This window comes from Xiphophorus maculatus, chromosome 12 (assembly GCF_002775205.1).
Source record: "Xiphophorus maculatus strain JP 163 A chromosome 12, X_maculatus-5.0-male, whole genome shotgun sequence".
NCBI classification, from domain to species: domain Eukaryota; kingdom Metazoa; phylum Chordata; class Actinopteri; order Cyprinodontiformes; family Poeciliidae; genus Xiphophorus; species Xiphophorus maculatus.
This window is the reverse complement of record NC_036454.1, coordinates 17,229,546-17,246,937: the sequence shown is the minus strand read 5'-3', so window position 1 is coordinate 17,246,937 and position 17,392 is coordinate 17,229,546. Positions and strand designations below refer to the sequence as shown.

General features: G+C 39.1%; 2 protein-coding genes across 6 annotated transcripts in view; one reads left to right on the top strand and one right to left on the bottom strand.

Moving 5' to 3' along the window:
• The first annotated feature begins 946 nt into the window (after positions 1 to 946).
• Positions 947 to 7,348, top strand: selenom (selenoprotein M). Its single transcript, XM_014468721.2, has 5 exons — positions 947 to 1,197; positions 1,944 to 1,979; positions 2,153 to 2,187; positions 2,267 to 2,345; positions 6,688 to 7,348. Exons 1-5 carry the CDS (start codon positions 1,102 to 1,104, stop codon positions 6,916 to 6,918), a joined length of 477 nt encoding a protein of 158 aa, XP_014324207.1. The 5' UTR covers positions 947 to 1,101; the 3' UTR covers positions 6,919 to 7,348.
• Positions 7,349 to 7,731: 383 nt separating this feature from the next.
• LOC102220920 (smoothelin-like) overlaps positions 7,732 to 17,392 on the bottom strand; it is a 52,858-nt gene continuing 43,197 nt past the window's right edge. The window contains exons 11-21 of one of the 5 annotated variants that reach the window (XM_023343675.1): positions 16,494 to 16,679; positions 16,282 to 16,357; positions 16,072 to 16,113; positions 14,605 to 14,784; positions 14,418 to 14,480; positions 14,266 to 14,338; positions 14,014 to 14,190; positions 13,803 to 13,929; positions 13,544 to 13,695; positions 10,995 to 11,172; positions 8,960 to 9,048 (exon numbers count right to left, since the gene is read on the bottom strand). In XM_023343675.1, coding sequence (XP_023199443.1) covers positions 11,025 to 11,172; positions 13,544 to 13,695; positions 13,803 to 13,929; positions 14,014 to 14,190; positions 14,266 to 14,338; positions 14,418 to 14,480; positions 14,605 to 14,784; positions 16,072 to 16,113; positions 16,282 to 16,357; positions 16,494 to 16,679 — 1,224 coding nt within the window. In that variant the 3' untranslated portion in view covers positions 8,960 to 9,048; positions 10,995 to 11,024. Of the gene's footprint in view, positions 9,049 to 10,994; positions 11,173 to 13,543; positions 13,696 to 13,802; positions 13,930 to 14,013; positions 14,191 to 14,265; positions 14,339 to 14,417; positions 14,481 to 14,604; positions 14,785 to 16,071; positions 16,114 to 16,281; positions 16,358 to 16,493; positions 16,680 to 17,392 lie in introns of all 5 variants that reach the window. The other 4 variants (XM_023343674.1, XM_023343676.1, XM_023343678.1 and 1 more) reach the window with 4 other exon arrangements.

The window sequence follows — 17,392 nt, the reverse complement described above, 5'->3', positions numbered from 1 at the left end:
GTGTATAACTTTGTTTATTCTTTTATTACACCATGTCCAAACCAAATAAATAAAGCCAAACCAAAACAATTTCATTCTTGCTTGTATGCACGTTTTCTGTTGTCCCACTGATTACTTGTTTTTTATTTATTTATTTATTTATTTAAAAAAACAGTTTGAAATAAATGAATAACATAAATAAACGAGCAGCATCTTTTTTTTTACTTTCTTCAGATTTATATACAATAAGACTACAATAGCTTTAAGCGTTTTCAGAAAGTTCAGATGCCGATGAAATGAGGTTGTAATTCTAATGGGTTCATTCACAACAATTGAGTTGTTGATTAAGTTATTGATTACAGTTAAAGTGAAACGCCATGTGGTGGCCTGCACGCGTCTTTTCTATTATAACGTCTTTCTTTAAAACAGATAAATCGGGGCGTGTTAGCGCGACCCGTATTTGGAGGCCTTCAGTCCTCGACGCGGCCGTCGCGGGTTCGATTCCCTGACCCGACGACATTTGCCGCATGTCTTCCCCCCTCTCCTTCCCCGTTTCCTGTCAGCCCACTATCATATAAGGGACACTAGAGCCCACAAAAAAGACCCCCTGAAGGGGTACAAAAAACAAACAAACAAACAGATAAATCAAGAGTCAAAGCATGTTATGAAAAGAAAAACCTATACTAATAAAATGTGTGGATTTTGTTTGTTTGTTACGTTATACTTGCTTGTGTATATTAACGCGTAATCACCATGCTATAAAAACTTAAAGATTTGTAATAATATAATATTTCATTGCATATTCTGCCATATTAAATCTCCATCTTGTTTTTTTATGTTTTTGGGGGGTTTTTTTAGATTACTGATATCCTGCATTAGTAAAGAATTGGACTGATATATTCTGGCTTAGACGCCTCATGTAGCCAATGAGAGTCCTCTCCACGCCTCCCTCTCTGTTCTGGGAGAAATATTTGACGTGGCAAGAAGTCCGGTAGTGACACAGCTGCTCGTCATCGCTTCTCCTCCTCCTGGGCTCAGTGGTATTCAAACCTCCGCAGGTAGCCACCGGTCAGACAGAGGAACCCGCTGCTGCTCACGGCGGCCTGTCCCGGGAGAAGAAGAATGTGGCTGATCGTGCTGGCCTCCTTCCTTCACTGTGCCTCGGGCTATGATGTGGATCTACAGAAGCTGGACGGGCTGGCCAAAGCCAGGGTGGAGGTACAGCAAGCCTTCTGCACAGAGGGGGGAAGCAGCATAAAGCAGTTGTTTAATAGCGACTGGAAACATAGAGCGGGTATCATGAATCGGTTTTGTTACGTGGAGATGGATGATCTCTTCTTTGTGTTTTTCAAAGCGCATGCGTCAAGAGTGTTGTTTAGATGAGTACTTGCAGGAAATCGGATAATTATCTGTTCATATTGTGGTGAAATTAGGAACAGAGGCAGTGTTTCATATTTAATCGCTGCAAATGAATGTAAAATGTGAAACAGTTTGACTTTCCAGTTGCTGCTGGAGTGTGAGAGGGTTCTCAGGCTACATAATGGCATCTGATGAACAAAAGCTTATGAAAGTAAAGTATTTTCACCCCAGGATGTTACTTTATCACCAGCCTGCCAGCTTCAGAGACAAAAGACATGATCTGATGCTGTTGTTGTCTTGGTCACATTTGACCTCATACCTTTGGCTCAGATATCCAACAAAAATAGGCCAGACAACCTCCCCAGGGCCTCACTGAGTCTGAGTGCTGAACAAAAGGTAAATCTGCACCGATTCCAAACCCTGCTGGCAGAGAAGGTCTATCAAGGTGTTTTTTTTCTCCTTCCAGATTTTGGAAAAAAAGAAAAATATGCAGTGTCACATATTTGAGCTACAAGTTTTCATTGTTAAGGAACAACATGTCTCACTTGCTTAACACAAGTGCTGTTTGTGAGTTTTTCCTCCAATCTAATTTTGTCTCTTTGCAGACATGTGGTGGATGACAACTGAATAGACTCAGAGAGGTAAGTTTTGTTGTTGCAATACTATACAGCTAGAGGCAGTAGAAAATAGATTACTACTTAAAAATCTTCTGTGAGAAATGATTCACATTTTATGACCTGAGTTTCAGATAATCCCAATAAATCTATTTTAGAATAATACACACACACACATTAATTCTCCCCTCTGTCTGCAGGTCAAAGCCTTTGTGATGCAGGATATTCCTCTTTAGTATCCTTTCACTCAGCTTGAACACTGAAAGCATACTCATTGTTTTAAGTCTAAAAAGCCTTGACTGATCCCACCACAGCCATAACCTGGTGATGAAGCACATTCCTGGGGCTGATCCTGAGCTTGTCCTCCTGAACCACTACTATGAAGAACTAGATGTAAGTGTCATACTTTTTTTTTTCTTTTTTGAAAAATCTGTTTATTGTCTTTTATATTTCAAAAGAGACACACAGACAAGTAACTCGCAAATGCACAAAACATCAAACAAAACCAAAAGAAAACACTTGAACAACTTAAACATTCAAGGTGACAAACATAAGTTGATTGCAGTGAGACAGAGTCCTTTAAGTTTGTTATCTCAGGGGTGTAAGTTGAGACTTAGTCCAAGAGATTTAATCACAGTCCACAAGGTATGAGGTGATGGCATCGTCCTCCCTGGTTCTAGGCATCCAGACATCAGTGGTTCAGTTTTGTACATTTTTTCTAGCAAGTGAGAACATTTGGAATTAACATGAAGATAACAGACTTACAGCCACTATAAGAATAAAAACATAAGCAAAATTAGCTAGAGTACATTCAGTCAATCATCATTATGGGTATTTATATTTTCCAATAATAGCAAAAACTTTTTCCATATCTTTTTGAACACACAATATTTACCCTTAATCGTAAAGGTGAGTTTCTCCAAGGCGAGAGAGCTTGATAATGTAGACATCCAGGTTTTTAATTGGGGTCTGGTTATAGATTTCCGGGACCTGGCTATACTATATTTAGCCTGCACCAAACAGTAAATTATGGACTTTTGGTCACCCTTGCTTATATGAGTTTGAGTGGGAAAAATTTCTAAGATACACAACCAGGACAGGGATTGAGTTTAGTACCGACGATAAGTGAAATTTTATCCAAAACCTCCTTCCAAAAATTCTGAATCTCAGGACATTCCCAAAGGCAGTGAATCAAATTGCCTTTATCTCCACATTTAGCACATATATCTGGAATGTTGGAATTAAATTTATTTAGTAATGTTGGAGTAACACATGTTCTCATCAACCATTTGTATTGGATTAACTTAAATTGAGTATTAATAGATTGTGTCTGTGCCTTCAGACAGGCCCTCTGCCATTCCTCTACTGTTATATTACATTTCAAGTCTTCACACCAGGCCAGTCTTTTGTGTTGTGAGGATGTCTGGGATTCTGTCTTTGGTGATGCTATAAAAGCGGGATATTTTTAGACCCTTCCTCAAATGGTAATTTGTTGCCAGTTCTTCTGTAGAAGTAAGAGTAGGTAATGTTAGAGACTTTTCAGTACCCAAAACAAAACTTCTGATTTGCATAAACGTTAAAAAAAATGTTTAGTTGGAATGTCAAATTTCTGTTTCAAATCATCAAAACTCATCATAATCCCTTTATCAAATAAATCTGAAATTTTGCATAAACCTTTAGCATACCATGTTTTAAAACCCATGTATTTCCTACTGGTTCAAATGTTATATTGCCCCAGATCGGGGAGAACTGGGATAGTGTTGGTATTACATTTTTTAATTTATGGACATGATACCATACTCAGATTGTGTTTTTAAAAAATGGGTTTGAAGTATTATTTAATAAAGTGTCATACATTTTTAATAATTACTAATGATAGAAAATTGTGTATTCAAGCAGTTACAGTGGTTCTAACTATAAACTTCTAAAATGGCAGGTTTTTGCAATGTAAAAAATAGATACTATATAATTGTTTTTAGGGCTTGAAGGCAGAATATGGCTCAGTTATAGACCAGTGAAAAAGATTTGACACAAATCATCAGATGGAATAAAATTATACAGCATAAAATAACAGATTGCATAACTATTCACTTTCTTTTAAAGTGGCTGACCTAATTCGATAGAGGTCCAGCCAATTGGTGCAATAATGAGTGGAATGGAGAGCACCTGAGGATAGTGAGTGTGTCTCAAGTGATTGCAGTATAAATACACCTGTGTGGTGATTAATTACTATTCCTGGCTACAATTATAGCATGCTTGAAGCAAATCAGAGAAAATGTTGACAGATTCTGCAGAAAACAACAGTAGCTCAGTCAAAGCTTTATGTGAGAGTGGCATTGAGAAAGCCAGTGGAGAAGAAAACCCATGTCAAGGTTCAATAAGAGTTTGCCAAAACTCTATGGTGAAGTGGAAGAAAGTTCTTTGTTCAAAATGGAGCCTTTCACATCAGACAAGACACCAAACACTGAACATCACCACAAGCACACCATCCCCACCGTGAAGCACCGTGGTGGCAGCATTATGCTGACCTGTTGCTAATGTGCAACAGGTTAGGGAAGGCTTGTAATGGTAGAAGGTAAAATGAATTAAAGGGAAATCCCAGAGGACAATTTGTTTTCATCTGCAAGAGAACTACGGCTTCAGAGAACATTTGTTTCCGGAAAGATGGCGACTCCAAGCATCCAGGTGAATCCACACAGAAATGGTTTGAAGACAAGAAGGTGGATGTTCTGGATTGGCCTAGTCAGAGACCAGATCTCAATCCCATATAATTTGTGATTGTTCATAGCTGAGCATATCTGTCAGAGCTGGAATAGTGCCCAGATGTGCAGCCTGACATCTAATGGAAATTTCATGTGGTTCTTATTTAGCATGCATTATCCAGGGGGTTGCCATTTATCTATGAGAGCAGTTAAGCTAGAGAAAATATTAACACAGGGATTATCAGGCATAGTCACAATAAAGGCACCGGGCAAGGACAGAGATCTGGATTAAACCAAAAACAAAGAGTCTTATCTGAAAAGATTGGGTTGAAATATCCTGGACTCTACTGATTAGTGAGTGTGGCAAAACATCTTATTTTCCATTATCACCCACATTCTGAAGATCTGAAATGTGACAAAATTAGATTTCTAAAGGTCTTTTCTTTACAGTATTTAGTTTAGAATTGTTTTTTGTGTGCAGTATTATAATAAATTGAAATTTTGCTTAGCATCAGCTATAAATCATAATTGTATAAATCAAATAAAAAAAAGAAAGACATCAGTGTTATTTCTGTTCTTTTTTTGTGATGCACCTGTGCATCTCAGTGTAGCTCCTGTTCGAGAGAAGACCAGATGTGAGTTTGATATGTCGGAAAAGGATATAACCTTATTGAAATCTATTCACTCTCTTCCTCACATTAGTGAAAGTTTAAGGTCTGAATGAGGTTGTAAGTTGCGCTCAGCCTCAGCTGAATGTTGCAGCCAATATTCTCATTAAGCAGAAATTGGAGCAAATGAAGCATTAATCTGGAGTCAGGATAATAGTTCTATTTTGGTCTGAACCAGCTCCTCCGGGTAAAACGTGGCTCTTCAGATCGAGCTACAGTTCCCACTTGCTTGTTGAACACTTCCTCAGGATGTTTACAGGAGCTTCCTCACTGTGTCACATTTGGTTAAAACTGAACTGAATGCTTCAAATGCCGGCTGCAGATTTAAAGAGATTAGACAACGTGATGAAAAATGTGTTACTGTGTTAGGAGTAAGAGACTGCCCCTGTTGAGGCTGAATAATATAATGTTTAATAAAATATCAAATGTACTGCCCTAATATACAGTTGTGGAAAAAAATAGGACACTTAAATATTCAGTTTTCTAACCAATAAGTGTTCACATATCTGTCTAATCTGTTTTTGTACTGGAAAAATCAACTATTTGCACAGAAAAGAAAGACTAACTTTGTTTTACTTAAAAAAAACAAATGTATTTTCTAGCTGAGGGCAAAAGTTAGGACACGCTTCTTTCTGCTACTGCTTGGTTGAAATAACTTCAGTGTTCTGGTAGTAATCCACCAATCAATCCCTGATGCTGGTCTGGATGGATGTTTGTATTTCTTGCATGAGCAGCCAGTTTTAAGTCGCCTGGCAGCATCTGAATGAGTTATCGTCAAACATGTCCTCTTTTTCTTGCATCCAGATAATTCAGGTAAATGAGAATTCCTGTTTTTTCCTCTCTGGTTTTTTTTCTGAGAATCTATAATCCGGGCCTACATGTGTTTCTCAGAGAGAAAACAATTACTTTTCGAACACCTTCCATGAAGGTTAAACTTGCGCAGCGTCTTTTTGATTGTACAAAAATGTTCCTTCATATCAGCCGTACCAGCTGCCTGCTGCAGGTCCTGTAATTTGTGGAGGATTTGCATCTTGTGGTCTGCTTTCAGAATGAACTTGTTTGGCCGGCCACATTTGCATGTTGGCAGTTTAATAATCAGACTCACGAGCTGCAAAAAAAACACCCCAAAAAAAACAAAAAGAAAAGAAATCAGAAGATGCTTTGATCTTCACTGACATCGATCAGGAAACAGGGCAAACCTCTACTAAAAAGCTGAATATTGGTATTCTTTTCTTCAGTTTTTGTCTATTTATATTGTTTGATTCGGTGTCCTAATTTGTTTTTCATAAGATAACATGTTGGTGCTTGACAGAGTATTATGTCTGGATGTCAAATAATCATTTAACCAATGTGTTCTCGTCACAGCGGATAGCTCTGTCTGACATGACCCGCTCTGAGATTAACGAGCTGCTGGAGAAACTGGGTTTCTACAAGAAAGCTCAACCAGAAGACGAGGTGCCGGAGGAGTTACGTTTCGCTCCCGCCAAAGACAGCCCGTTCAAAGACGACCGCCCGCTCAAATCATCTATGTCCACTGTAGACACAGAGAACGCCTCCTCAGAGTCTAATCCAGAGGTCAAGCACACAGACCTATAACCGTCAAGAATTGGCAAAAGTAGAAACGGTCCCTCCGGACCGCTCCACAACCAGCAGATTATCGTAGTTCACTCTTGGGGAAAGAACAAGGGAAACAACCACACAAGCTCTTTATAGTTGAGACATTTTTTTTTCTATCCCTCGTTTCTTTCTTTTTTGTTGTTTTAGAACATAACTATAAATGTAGTTTTGTACTGGAAGTGTTTCATGTTCAATCATCTCTTCACTATCCCCTGAATTTCCATCTCATTTGAGTAATTTCGTGCTTCCTCCTCCCTGCTGTGAACCTGAATGAAGCCTCAGGTGAAAAGTCGTCTGACGGGCCTGAGGCTGATGCTGCTTGTTCTTGGTGGGCTTGGTGGACGCACGTAAAGACTCAAGTGGAAAAGTTGTGAATGAAATAAAATAAAATAAAAATTGCCTTTAATGATTTGTGTAAAAGTTTCAACCCATTCTTCAGGTCAAATTCAGTCCTTCTGAGTTTAAGTCAGTCCACATTTCTGACAGGCTTGATAGTACCGTCACATCACAAGCTTGGATGCATTTTGTTGGGATTTTATTTATTAGACTGCCAAAAAACAGCACATACCTGCAATGGTTTAAATTACTTTTAATATAGAATCTAGAAGAAAAAAAAAATCTATGGAAAAGAACTGATGATGGAAGTTTGGGACTATAAGACAAAGAATTAGGACTAAAAATACTTTTCCATATTTCTCCAGGTACATATAGAGCTGAGATATCAACCGGGAATTTCAGTGAAGTTGGCTGAAACAGTGAAAAAGATAAAGCAATTACCACCTTCATACAGACTTCATTTCTCAAATTGGTTTAATTGGTTATTTACATTTTACTGCAGTGCACAGAAAACATGAAATTATACAATGTGTGTAAGCATTCACTTATATACACAAACCCACTCAATGCTCACTGTTTTGTGGAGGTTTTTTTTTTTTTTCACCAAAAAACAAGCTTGGAAACAAGTTTTCATAATTTTCTTTTAAAAGAACCTTAGAATAAAAATCCTCAATACAAATCTTCTCTTACCTTTATGTAAAGTTTTCAGCATTAGTGTCCATGCTGGGCAGAGAAGCAAGCCCAGGTCATTACAGAAGAAAATAAGAACTTCAGCTTATTAAAATACTTAAGATAACGGCCTAATGGCTTCAAGCACAAACTAAAACACTGGCATTAAAACCAGTTTGAGCATAAATAAACTAATTGACAGACTTGAGCAGGACGTCGTCATCGACAGTGTGGTCGTTTTTCTTTAAATACGCCATCAGCGAGCCGTCAGAATTTATTTCAGTCAGCTGCAAGATATCAGGCTCCAACTTCCCCATTTTAATGATTTCAGAACGACAACTTTATCAGCAGCTCTGTGCAGGAAAGTTTTTTTTTCTTTTTTAGCACAGGATTCCTCTGACAATGATGAATTCATTTAAATAAGCAAAAATTAACACTTCTGTACTTGTTAATTAAAACTCATTATGCTTATCAACTAAAAAATAATAATTTAAAAAATAATTAAAGCAACCAGAGTTTGGTTAGAAATGGGGGGTGGGGGGGAAGTATCAGGAAAGAAAGAAAACGATATTGCTGTTTCAATGGATTTACCAGCAGAACGGCAGAAAAAATTACAGCGGAAAAAAATATGGGTATAGTTATATTAAAAGAGGAGATATCATATAAACAATTCTTTTTTGTGGGGGTGTGAGAGTGTTAACGCCAGCGAAATGACAGCTGAAATCTGCAGTGAGCTCAGTCTGAACACAGAAAATAAAATTAAAAACCTTGAAAGATTTTTAACATGTAGGCATCCTCTCTCTGTTAAAGAGGTAGACTTTGTGTCAGCAAAGATTGTTTTAAGAAGGAACAATGAAGCATCGCCAACACATGTTAGAAGCAAAACGGCACTAACACACAGAAAATCCCCGACGTGTTCGTCAGGGATGTGAAGGACCGCTGGCCACAGGTCAGAGGTCACAGGGGCGGCCCATGGACATCTCGTATCTGCGAAGGTGGTTCACCAGAGACTGCACGTAGGTGAAGACGCATTTGGAGTCCGGTTTGTTACCCATGATCATCATGTCCTCCACTTCTAGCAAAGGCATGCAGTTGGCACAGGTCCTGAAAGAGACAGACGGGTCAGGACAAGGCTGGACGTCAGACGACAAAGTCGAGGACGGGCGACCCGTTTCCTAAACTACATGCTACGTCATGATTATTGCATAACGGTTCCTACACAGGCTTGAAGAAGATCCTGAAAAGTTTGGGATTTTATTATTTTCCAAGTTTGGATATGAACAGGTACATCTAAATAAATTAAGATTTAATGTATTTCAGTCATTCTCAGTTCAAAAAGTGAAACTGATCTACAGAATCTTACTGATTTAATCAGGGAAGCTAAGCAATCTTTATTCTCGTACTGCCTCCAGTTTGCAACTAATATAAAGCAGAAAAATGGCTAAAGAATCTGTATTTGGTGTAGGAAAAATCTAGTACAGATTTTATAAATCTAAGGTGATATATTCTAAAAACAAAACTGATATAAGTTGATACAGATGCTACTGTACTGAAACAAAAGCAAAGTTCAGGGGCTGAGATGCTCTAACCAAACTGGGTCATTGTTTCGTACTAAAATGTCCAAAATGTTATAAAAACAGCTGGAAACATCTAGAAATTCAACCCCAGACATTTTTTTTAAATGAAAAAAGTATAAAAACCCTGTTTATTATTAAGTATTTCTTATAACCACCTAAACTATTTGTTATTAAGTGCAACACTTTAAAAGTTCTCAATAAGTAATATTTAGTAAGGCCTTTCATGATGAGTGTTTGCAGAAAATGGCCACAAGGTGGCGTTTGACTCCGCAAACCTTTAGACATGTCACAGCAGAAAGTAAAGAATATTGGAAACATAAACAACAAATGTCTCTCAAGAGAGAAGAAACGTCACCGCGAGTAAAGTTTTCTTATTTAAGGATCTACAGACACATTGCTGTGTGTTTCAAGTTAAAGTATCTTTAAAAGGCTTTATAAGCGAATAGCATAAACACTTGTAATCTTAAACTCGATCAGATGAGGAGCGGGACAACAAAGCGGTTCTCTTCTCTGCTTTGTTTCTCAACTTGGACAGCAATACAGCAACTCCTTTTAAAGTGCTGCAGTCGGCCCTGGCTCTCTGCCGGCCGAAGACACAGAGCGCAGAGATGCACACATTCACATATACCATGTTTGGTGCCGTAGACCACAGAAGCTTTATATTAGCATGACAGATCAAATGTAAAAAGCAGACATTAATGTTTATCTATTCATAGTTTTTGCCCTACACTGGTCATTTTTTTGCATCCCTTGAAGTTTTCCACATTATGTTACAACCACAAACTACAATTCACTGTGTTGGGATTTACCGGTATACACAGAGAAAATGTAGAATCGTTGTTAAATGGAGGAAAACTGATTAAATGTAATTTGATTTCACTGAAATTACAGCCACAAGTCTTTTAATGTTGGCAGTATGATGGTCTTAGTGACCACTCAATCTTGTAGACTGAGTAAGTTCAAAACAAAAATCTAACTGCAAAATAATTGTATTTTTCTACAGATCATTTTTAAATGTAAAAGAAGAATCCCTGTTTTTAGATTCTCTATAGTTGTCCCTACTAAATACAGTTAATCTCACAGAACGATGCTAACAGCACAATGTCTCCTGTGTTTCTATCAAAATATCACCTATAAAAAAACAGTTCTTTCTATAATGTGTTGATTTAAATTCTTCTAGTTGAAATCATCACAGGTGGCCTCTTGCGGACTTTGATAACTGCGTCCATTTTGTTAACGCTGGATTTCATTTAGGGGTATCAGAGTAAAAAGGACTGAAAACAAATGCAAACACAAATGGAGAGTTTTGTAAAGATCTCGCAGTTATACGCTCTTGTGTTGGTTATCATATGTTGAAGTTTGTCGTCGTTATGTGGCAAAACGTGAAAAAATTCAAGGGATATGAATAATTTGCAAACCACTAAAAGTCAGAACCAAAGCCAGGCCCCCTTAGAAGCTCGTCCCCCGTCTCACCATAGGTTTAGTTTTAGTTGAGGAGCAACTCTAGGAGGAATTTTTGGTTTTAACCAGGCCCTTCGTCACCAGGCCCCTGTAGAACTCCTGCAGGTACGTGTACACACACTTCCAATCCGGCTCGCGCATCTTCACCATGTCGTCCACATCCAACAGCTGGGGGCAGTCCACTAGTTTCCTGCGCCCGCGCCCGAAGGTGAGGGTTGTCAGAGGAGAGGACGAACACAGGGGAAGCGGAGGACAGGAAATGCAGAGGATGAAGGACAGATGCAGAGAGAAAACAGGGGAAGGGAGGAAAAAACAAACAGAGCAGTGAGCAGCCAAAAAATAAAGGATTCAGTGAGAGAACGAAGAGACAAAAAAAAAGAACACAAAAATAAACATTACATTCAGTGTCGATAAATACATCCATGAGTCAACATGCTTCATGAACTTTGCAACGTCCAACATGTGGCGTACACACACAGGACAAAACACAGTGTCAAATGAGCATCAGCTGATGCCCATTCAGCCCTTAATAGGGTTGTTTTTTTCTGTGGTTAACTTTTAATGAGGCATGGGCTGAGAACGGCTAAGGAGGCACACAGAGTTACCTTTTCAAAGCTTAAAAACGTTTATATCATATTGTTCTGAACAGTTTAGGGGCATTAATGACAATAGAGACAATGTTGGCGTGACCAGCTGCTCCTTGGCAGCAGTAGAAATCATTCTCACTATTTTGTTTTTAATAAACGTATAATTTCATACAATAATTACTTGAAAAATAAACAAAATTCTTTTAAATAAAAATATACTATATTTCTAATCAAACCATGTTAAAAAAGCTTTAATTTAATTAAAAATGATTGTATTAAATGTTTAAATAAGTTATCAGTAAATGAACAATAAAATGATTTAGTCATTTTATAGATTTTGTTTATCAGTTGGATAAATAGTGGGATAGCATGACACTGTATTTTTGGTCGATGTCATCACTCTGTGAGAATCTCATAAAGGCCCATGCCTACTTTAGACTTGAATATTACAACAAAACACAGGAAAAAACAATGATTTAACAAAATAATAGAATAAAAACATTCAGCTATGGAGTGACTATAAACACACTTGTGCACAGATGTACATTCGGGGAGTGTGTTGCGTGGATCTTCTGTGACTGGAGATACGAGTGAGGATGCAACACAAAGTGTAAAAGATGAGCCACTGAGGCTGATGACAATACGGACATTATTCTACCTGCGACTTGTGAGAGCATACACACACACACACAGAACAGGTGGGTGGGTCAAAAAAAAGTCATACTGAGATGCAAAACAGATGAGGGGAGAAAAAGACGAGAGAAATATGAAGGACAAGGCTCAGATGGGAGGTGGAGGATTTTTTTCAAACCATAGTCAGAGCCGCTGTTCCCTTGAAGGGACGTTTGGAGGCAGAGTTAATGCAGAACAAGAGGTTTACTCAGCCTCGATAGACGCTTTATATACCTGGGAGAGACGGTTAACATATTTAGACTGTAGTAGATGGTGGCATGTGACTTGAAGAGTTAAGTTCACAGAAAGAGTGGGATGGAAGAATCTGCTAAATGAAAAGAAAGGAAATATATCTGAGGGAGCCCTGCTGCTTGTGCTGGACTGGGTTCCTGAGCAATAACTCCTTCAGCTGACTCCTTATGTTAATTTTACACTTTCACTATCGGAAAAAAACAAATTCTGCATAAACAGCTGCATAAAAGGTTTCTCTATTAGTGATGTGTAGCTGTTATGGAAAAGGTATTCCCTAGGGTTCAGTCCTTGTTATAAATTAATTATTTATTAAGCAACACTTCATCACTCAATCTAAAAAAATTCAAGAAAAAGTGAGAAAAAGTTATTGACATCTGTCAGTCTATGCGAGGTTGCCAAGCCATTTCCAAGACTTGGGACTCCAGTAAAGCACAGAAAGAGCCGTTATCCACAAAACGAGAAAAAAAAAAAAAAAACATGGAGCAGTGGGGAACCTTTCCAGAAGTGGACAACTGACTAAAATTTCTCCAAAGGTGGGTCAACGACTCATTAATGAGGTCACTAACGAGCCCAGAACAGCATTTAAAAAAACTTCAGGCATCATCTTCCTCAGTTAAGGTCTCTGTTCTTGATTTCCACGGTGAAAACCACTGCTAACCAAAAGAGCACCGATATCCGTCTAACGTCAGCACAAAAAAGTGTCGCTTGTGTAGAGTATGTGTCTCATTACATTTACTGCAAAATAAAAAAAACAACATATTTCTGACAGATATGGTGGAGGTTACACAATAGTCAGAAGATCCTAAAGAAGAAAGCCCAGACATCGATTTGTGACCTTAATCACAAACGTGTTGTGCAGCAGGACAGGTAGTTTGGAAAGCTTTGTATAGAATTGAAATTAGTTTGATGATCTGAAACATTTAAGTGTGACAAAAAAAAAAAAAAAACGTGTCAAGAGGCAAATTATTTTTTACTGCACTGTATAATAACACTCCAAATCTAAATGGATCTTTTTTTGGTTAGAAATACAACAATGTTCCGATTACTCACTCTGCGGCGCTGAAGGCCACCTCGAAGTTTTGCCTCCGGTTGCTGGGGCTCAGGGAGTCGTAGTCAAAGGCGTCAGGGAAGAAATTGTGCACCAGGGCACAAAACGCCATACCGTTACTCCAGCTGGAAGAAAAGTTCTGGATGTCCACATGCTGAGGGAGAGGACAAACTGATTATCAGTGAGAGATAAGACAACTTTTATGAAGAAGAAGAAAAAAAAACTTAATCTCAGGCCCGGTTTAGCTCCTGCCCCGCTCACCTCATAGGAGCGCGTCTTGGCACGACACCAGTCGAGCAGCATCTGCTTGATGGTGTTTGCGTTTGGTACACCAAAGCTGGTGGAGCGCTGCACCTTGTTTATCTTGGCTACTGCCTGGTTTCCAGGGCTGAAAGAAAAGCCATAGTTGCTTTAGTAAATACACACGCTCCGACCTCAATCTTTCTCATTCCACCTCTCAGTTTCTGCTCACCCTCCGCCCTCCTTCTCCAGCTTCTCTATCATGGCTTTCCGAGTCTGCATGGCGGACGTCTTGGGCATTGTCTGGGCCCTCATCAGCTCCTTGCGCCTCTCTGCCTGCCGTCGATCGATGGCAGACAAACCGCCGCTGCCGCCTCGAGGAGACGTGTCGTCCTCGCGATCAAAAACACTGAAGCAGAGATTTGGAAAAGTGTTAGAAAGTGGAAAGGTTGAATCATTTCTGCACCACCGCCTCCAGACCCACCTGCCAACTTTTTTGCTTGTGTTTGAGGATGAGGATGAGGTGAAGCTGTATGATTTTGACTGGACTGTCCCCCCTGAAAGCACAAACAAATTTAATATAAAAAGGAAAAAAACAAAAAAGGTACATAACACTGTGTAAAACTAGCATCTTACTGTCTGTTTTCTGCACAAAACTGGTCTCTACAACCGTGCTGCGTGTTGATTTGCTCCCATCGTCTAAAAGAAAGTGAATCATTTATATGCTTGGTGTGTTTTTCAATACATTTTATCTTTTTATGCTCTACAACTTTGGAACAAAAAGAGGCTTGATGGAAGTTTCAAGAAAAATAAAGAAAATTACCAGACTGAGCAAAACGGTTTGTCTTAGTCACTTGGCTGAGGGTTGAACCATCGGCTGACTTTTCCATCTTTCTCATCACCACCTCCCCAGCTCCGGGTCCAGCACGACCTTTCTGTCCCCTCTCGTCTCTCTGCAGTCGCAGCTCCTGCAGACGAGTGTCACGCTCCTTCTCTCTTTGGTCTGGTGAGGGAGGAGGCGAGGGACAAATGATGTCAGTGGAAAAAAAAAAGAAAGAGAGAGGTAAGTGAAGGAGGATAAGAAATCCTAAACAAGCTGACAGCACCTCATTTGACAGCTGAGGAGATGGATGAAAACAAGGCTTCCTGATTTGAGAGCTAGATTTTTCACAAGTCTTTCCACAGCGCTTTAAAATGTCTCCGACACACAAACACCCACGGATGGGAGGTTCAGCAGTTGTCAAATAACATGTCCTGCACAAACAGCCCAGAACAAAGAGAAAAAAAGCACGGCACAGGACTGCTCTAAATTTAGCAGCATCCACAGCACTGATACCTTCCCTGGGACTATCAGCTTATACCTAAATTGGTGTTTATGAGAACCGTTAAGTGTTGCTCAGATTTCAATCATGCTTCTTCCATTTTTTCACATTTAGTCACTTTGCAAACAGGTTTCTTATACATTTTAATGTGATTGATCAATTCATAGTATCTCCGAAGTGATACCAGGAGGACACTTTTCTTCACAATTACAATCAAATAAGTGCGGCATGCTTACGTTTGCAGCAACGCAATTATTGCTGCGCTGCTGCAAGTCTTTTGCATTATTCTTCAATTTTTTTAGTCTTTATTAGTCTTCAACATCTAGAAATGGGAACTTTCGCCTAATCCTTCCTCGCAAAATTGCTCTCCCTCTGGCAGACTGTCTGTGAACACAGATTTTTAAGTCTTGACAAAGATTCTCGATTTAATTGTTATTTGGCCTCTCAGGAGGGGCTTGAGTCTTGGTCTTCATGTTATGATGCCGTTTATTTCTCTAACAAATACCTTCGCAGAACAGCTGGATTTATATTAACATCAAGTTACACACAGGTGGACTCTACTTAGTAACCATGCGACTTCTGAAGTCAGCTGGAATTTACTTAAGGGCATCAGAGTAAAAGGGGTGAAACGTAAAAACAATCATTGAACCAGAGATCATTTTCTTTCCACTTCACAATCATGCATTCCTTTGTGTTGATCAGATACATAAAATCCCAGTAAAGCTCTAAAGCTCCATGTCGCTGAGTGAAAATGTCATTCACAGACCAGAGAACTCAACAGCAAAACCACAAGCCTGATGCAACCAAAAAAAACAAACTAAAAAGTAAAGTGCTCATTGAAAACACAAGTGGAGAGATTCACTTCCATGCATTTTATCAACCACTACTTCTGAGTTAAAAACTGTAGCGGCTGATAACAAAAAGCAAACCCAGGCAGAACTCATTTATTAATGGGCACTGCAGACCACCTGTCATACCCATTTCCTCCTGGCTACATCCCAGCATGGCCTCTAGGGGCAGAAAAGTCATTTTTTAACATGTTAGGAATTGAAAAATGCTACAAGCACATGAACATTTTATTACAGTAAAGGCAGCCCCTGATTTTGTTTATTCAGAAAAGACACAAAGAAAATGAACCAGTTGATTTTACTAGTAAAGACACCTCCACATGCAGCTACCTCTCTTTCTCTTGCGAAGATCTCTCATGGCGGCACGGATCATCTTCCTCTCCTCGAAATCTTTGGACTCATCGAGCTGAGAGAGACAAAAAAACGAGAACAACAAAGAAGTTCATGAAATAAACAAAAAATGGGGCAGATTGATTTTTTAAACATGCAACATTTACTTAAAAAAAAAACAACTTGAGTTTTATTTCAAACTTGTGATGTACCATCTTGTCCAGGAGCTCCTCATCCTCGATGGCGGCGAGCTTTTCGGCCGTCAGTTTTCCAGAGCTCTCTACAAGTTTCGTCTGAGTGCTGGAGCCATTGGGGATGGCGGGGACTTGACGCGCAACTATCAGGGACGGTCCGGCCGAAAACATCGGCTCCGAGGCAACGACAGGTTCAGTCTCCATCTGAGTAAAACAGAGAGAAAGGACGAGTTAAATATTGAGAAATAAATATCCATGAGTCAATTCAGGTTGAAGGGTGGGAATCAGTTAAAATTGGGGCAATGAAGGAAAGATGAGTACTCAATAGTTTAACAAAATATGAATGAAAACAAATGTTGGTAAAAACACGCATGGTCACAGTATTTCTCTGCATCATGAAGCGTTATGAGACGACTGAAAAGACGCCAAGTAATAAAGGACTGAGCTTTTAAAAAGCCAGACTGATCTTCTAAAATAGGTTTTAAAACATTTCTGGACATTTACTACTGAACTGATAAAGCTCATCTTCCATGAATCACTTGTTTCACAAAAGACTGGCCTTTCACCATCTCCCCTCCGTCTTCATGCCCTTCCACAGAGACTGACATTAAGCACATGAGCGGGAGGGAAAGCCTGCCAAGTCACTGTTGGCTCGGATCAGCGTGTGACCGAGTGTCTTTATAATAACCGAGCTCCTGCCAGCCTGCAGCTTGTGACCGTATCACCATTGTCAGGACGATGTACCAACACGTATTATTTCTAAGCAAATGGAAAAAACTCTTTGTTATGTACACTAGAGGAGAAACAGAGCTCCATAAGAACAAACATCAGATATTTGTTACATAAACCTGACAATGTACCTGTCATATTCTAAGTGACCATCATATTTTAAAACATACATCTTGAATTTATACATA